Source organism: Atractosteus spatula, chromosome 20, assembly GCF_055471065.1.
Source record: "Atractosteus spatula isolate fAtrSpa1 chromosome 20, fAtrSpa1.hap1, whole genome shotgun sequence".
NCBI classification, from domain to species: domain Eukaryota; kingdom Metazoa; phylum Chordata; class Actinopteri; order Semionotiformes; family Lepisosteidae; genus Atractosteus; species Atractosteus spatula.
Window position 1 is genome coordinate 6,081,959 of NC_142725.1, and position 5,004 is coordinate 6,086,962.

The following is a 5,004-nucleotide window of genomic DNA, read 5'->3' on the forward strand; positions in this document are numbered from 1 at the left end:
ATGTTTAGAGAGGATAGCAATAGACTCCAGATACCAATGCCACATCTAGAATCAACTCTAGACCCTTTGTTAGCTCTTGTGCATGAACTCATAATGCAACACAGATGGCCAAGAAACAACTGGGCAGCCAATTGTCCAATTACTTTTGGTCCCCTAAAATGGGAGGACTATATATATATAAAAGGGCCGCAATTCCTATATGGCTCGCCCAAGAGGGATGTAAATACCTTCAAATTAAAGCTTACATTCTGCACTTTAACCTCATAGTCATTTCAAATCCAATGTGTTTTGGCTCTGTACATCAGCACAAATTGTGTCACTGTCAAAATTTGTATTCTTAGATAGCACAAAAGCTAATTATAAATACAACTTCACAACTGCTAGTATTTGCCCATTTATTGAATAATATGCTTCATACAAGTCTTTGCCAGATCTATGGCTACTTTTTGAGGTCAAGGATTTCTTCCTTTATCCCCACTCTGGACACTGAAGCTCCAAGCCATCTTCCAGTAATAACCGTCTCGTATCCAAAGATGGTGGTCACCTTCGCTTTGTAAGGAACATCCAGGGTTCCCTTCTGGACAACAGCCTTGAACCTCACTGCCTTCCCAGGGGGCACTGTGCTGCTCAAGGTAGAAGTGTCGACAACCTTCAGAGAAAACAGCAAATCAACACTTGGCATATTCACTTATGGAAGTACAATTAGAACGAAGCCAGGGAGGGGGGAAAAAAAGCATTTTCATTGTGAAGGAAGAAAATTTGATTTATATGAGACCATGGGGCTATTCTTCCCCTCTGCCCCTATTACCGGTGTATATGGGAGTTTGGGAAATTACCAAGCAGTGTCTGGACTAAGCTACCCAGGCATGAAGTTTTAGCTCCAATTAGAACTGCTCACAATACTACCCAAATACAAAACCGGGTATTTTGAAGAATAATCCAAATATTCTTGGATTCCCACCAAGTTACTGAAAATGAGCAGGAACTAGTCCCTGCCTATAAAGGGATTTTCTTTAAGGATTTGACTCAAATAACAGTCAACATTTTTAAAAGTATTTCAGACACCTTCCCCACCCAATGTAGGAATTGCAAAACCTGTGGTACAATAGATATACTGTAGTTTTCATGGTCAGGTTAGCGATCAACACACAGAAAAGGATATCACAAGGGAAAAGGCATTTTCCAGTACTACAAAAAGCAAAAGAAATGCCTTTAAGAGAAGAATATGTAGAAACTACAGAACATGCTTCAGGAAGACGAATATTGACAGAGGCAAAGCCTTAACAAATGGTTCCTAGATGCTGAAAGAGAAGAGAAATGACCTGGGGTCGATTGTATTCTACCAGCCTTTTGTAACTCCTCAGCAGATGCTAGCCATGGCTGCTTACACTTCTCCAAGCAGAGTCAAAATGGGACAAAACCCATTGCCTGGAAAGTTGCCAAGGTAGTGCTCCTTCATACAAAGAAAACTGAAGTGGTGATGGACCAATACATTCAGTTGTGGGTAAGGTTAAAAGTACAAATTGGATTTAAACCAGAGGATCTATTTGTCACTAGCATTCTAGCAGAAAGGCAATAGGGATTTAGAAAAGGTAGAAGCTGCATTTAGATAGGCTTGTTTAAGCCTCTTGGATGTTCATTTTGTAGTTGGACAGTGGGCATTCAAGCTAATTTATGACTTTGCTTAGTTTCCAATCCTTTCTATTTCAGTTGTCATGTCAAGAAAAGGAAGGTGTAAACTAAAGTGTTAAGTATTCTGTGAAGTCACCCAAGAGTCCCCCAATCTATTTGGATGATGCTAGATGAATAACTTGAAGGGGATTCAAAATGCAAGTCTATATTCTCTGAATATAGAACTACATGTTCTGTACCCCTCACTGCAACCATCTTGCCTTAATTGAGCATGTTGAGCTAATGGCCATTTCCATTTAGGAATATCCAGCACTGAAAACCCACCTCTTTCCTTTCGGTCTCTGTAAAGCTCCAGGTGTGACTTATACTGACATCCAGGGTGACCGTAGTTTCATTCGCCGCAATCACTGGGATTCCAGCCTTGAAGGTTGTCGATGCCCCAACTGCCACAGTAAAACCATGCTCATGGGAAAAGGAGCTTTCCAAGGTAAGTGACTCTGAAAACCTAACCAGTTGAACATGAAATGCATTATTTACCATTCTGTCAAGTTGTCAACAAGAACTATTATATATAAGTTTATGGACTACAGAGTGGTCCAGAAATTTGAGCTCTTTCCACACCTGATGGCCACTATTTAAGAAGTCACAAAGGAAATGAGCGGATAACATTACCCAGAACCAGCACATCTGTGAAGGCATGTTCTTGGAATTGGTTTCTAAATTGAGAACCTAAGGAAACTGCTGATGTCAACTTTTGAGCAGGGATTAAACCGTGACCAAGAAATCCTTTGAAAGGATCTTTTCAAAGACTTTCCCATTTTTTGGTCAACTGCACAGTTTAAGAGCCAGGAAGTTGAGGGGTCTTCATTTGAAAGACATCACATCTAGTCAAGTATGTGGATGTACAGGAAGGTTTTGAGAAGCCAAGAGCTCAGAACTGGACTGAGGCAGAACTGAATCCTGGATGCTGGAGCAGAGTGCAATTGCCTCACATCTCCACACATTTACAGGGACCAACACAGTTCCACAAATTTGAGGGAAGTTCAGTTGTTCTATAAGACCTTGGAATACAGTTTCATACACCTAAATGCTGGCAGAGTACAATTGCCTGTCATCTCCAAACATTTTAGATGGACCAACATAGTTCCACAAATTTGAGGGAAGAGCTTTGGTTGTTCTACAAGACCTTGGAATACAGTTTCAGACACCTCTAAATGCTGGCTTTTAGGGTCTCCCTGTGTGGGAAGGCCAGCTTGCACCATAAAAAGCAACAAGAAAGATCAACTTACTGGAAAGTGGCAGTGTAAGGAACAGTGCCTGCAGTGTTGTCACAGTCATGTTGCCCGACTGTCAGAGGGACATTGGAAAGGATCTTGGCAATGTTGACTTCAAAATCCAAGCTTAAGATTTTGCTAATGGTTTTATCTTGCGTCAAGGCGAGTATCTGGTAGTGATTGTAGTCAATGCCAAGGTTCTGGGCTCTTTCAAGCCAGTTGTCAGTGGCAAGCTTTGGCGGTGGAGCAGAGTAGATCTTCCCTTTATCCTTGGAGACACACCACAGATTGCCATTGGGAGAGAAGGCCATGAAATGGGTAAGTTCTGCCCAGCCTCCAGTTCCAACAGTTTCAGCACTACTGATCCAGTCTTGATTCATGTGACTTGGAGGTTTTCCTTTAACCAGCTTCCCTTCTGATGTCACAGCATACAGGATACCCTCAGGGTCAAAGAACAGAGAAGGGAAAAGCCATCCTCCAGTTCCTATCTTCGTAGCAACCCTGTACCTCCAGGACACACACTCATTCTCAGGAGGGGGACCCTTGTAGAATTCCCCACTTTTTGTCACAGCATAGAGGCTGCCTTCTGGATGGAAGAAGAGGGAGTGAAACTGATCCCATTCTCCTTTGCCAGCTTTCTTGGCTGTAGTCATCAGCCAGTCTTCATTCGGATTCACTGGAGGAGATCCTGTATAGATGTCTGCATTACGGACTGCAAACATTATCCCAGTTGGACTGAACAGGATGTGAGAGAAGCCTTTCAGATATCCAACAGGTTTCGCATGATGATAAAAGCTTTCATTGTAGTCAACTGGGAGTAATCCCATCTGGGCAAATCCTGAGCTCTCCACACCAAGCAGCAACACACCTATGAACACAAATATTGAAAGAGATCCATGGGATGCATCACAACATTTTCTATTTAGATCTCGGATGATTCTCACAACCTCTACTGCTTTGCATGCATTATAATACAATCAAGGTTTCTATTAGCTATCTATTAGGTATCTATACCCAAGATATTACCTTATCTTCCAGTAATACACTACCATGCAAAATATTACTGCTGCTTAGGCCTGCTATGGAGGGGAAAGCCATCCTCTCACAATCCAGTCCACCACCAATAGGTTACTGCACAATAAAAGGAGACCACTAGGTTACCCATACACACAACCAGGAAAAACATACTCTTGAGCCATGAAAGCCACCCATTTGCACCACCAAAGCACCTCAGGTCACAAAAGGAATGGACCCCTCTCTCATTAATGAGATGCATTGCTTAGTCATGAGCAATGTAGATTAAACTGCTTCTAGTTACAAATGAAGCACCTTTCAGGACAGGAAGAGAAGGCAAACCCTGTGTGCTTTCTTGGGAAGCATCACTGCTTCAAAAAAACTCAAGCTAAAGACTGGGCATGGGGCTGCCTCTTGAGGAGTGGCATCAATGGTTGGTGCCCTCCCCATGCCCCTGATCCAGTGCACCAAAGAAGGAAACCCCAGAGGCATTGCATTTATTCAAGAATCCAATCGATCTTCCAGAATTCAGATCACAAGGGCCGGCACTACCACGTGTTCTCTAACCCAGCTCTTAAGGGATTAAATAAGGAACCAGCTGGCTTACAAGCTTCTCCCACTTGTTCAGGTGCTGCTCCTTTCAAGAGACCTTGATGGGACACCCCTGCTTTCAAGCATTACTGCAACACCAAGTCCAGGTTCAAGATTACCACTGGTCAAAGTGGCAACCCAATCTGGAAGACCAAGATGCTTCTGGTACCTAAACAGCATCACAACTCCATATACTCACTCATATTGTCTGCTGCTGAAGTCTTAACCTGGTCAGACAGTTGAGGTTAAGATGTTTCTTGCTGAAGAGGAGGTACTGTAAGTGTTCTATGCACCTGCAAAACAGTTCCACAGCCAAAGTAGTTATTTTAAGAGTGATCCCTTTTCTCATAGGGATGCCTATATTAAAACTTATAAGATGTATTTTTTTACATTAGTGGTGAAGCACCAAGCCAAATACCTTTGAGTCAAACATCACTTTAAAAAAAATCGGCAGCAGTGAAAACACAGGCATAGCTATAGCTAAAACTCGGAA

At 42.5% G+C, this 5,004-nt stretch overlaps 1 protein-coding gene across 1 annotated transcript; it reads right to left on the reverse strand.

The window, feature by feature from the left end:
- Window positions 1-439: 439 nt before the first annotated feature.
- On the reverse strand, window positions 440-4,744 carry LOC148817421 (uncharacterized). Its single transcript, XM_088938379.1, has 4 exons — window positions 4,711-4,744; window positions 2,922-3,774; window positions 1,957-2,137; window positions 440-649 (listed from the first exon to the last, which is right to left on the reverse strand). Exons 1-4 carry the CDS (start codon window positions 4,712-4,714, stop codon window positions 440-442), a joined length of 1,248 nt encoding a protein of 415 aa, XP_088794505.1. The 5' UTR covers window positions 4,715-4,744.
- Between the last annotated feature and the right edge of the window lie 260 nt (window positions 4,745-5,004).

Bases quoted from the DNA above. Each gene is read 5' to 3' on its own strand.
- LOC148817421 (XM_088938379.1), bottom strand. The intron at 2,138-2,921 runs GTAAGTTGATCT...TCAACTGGTTAG, and splicing joins CCTTACACTGCCACTTTCCA to GTTTTCAGAGTCACTTACCT. The intron at 650-1,956 runs GTGGGTTTTCAG...TTTTCTCTGAAG, and splicing joins CAGAGACCGAAAGGAAAGAG to GTTGTCGACACTTCTACCTT.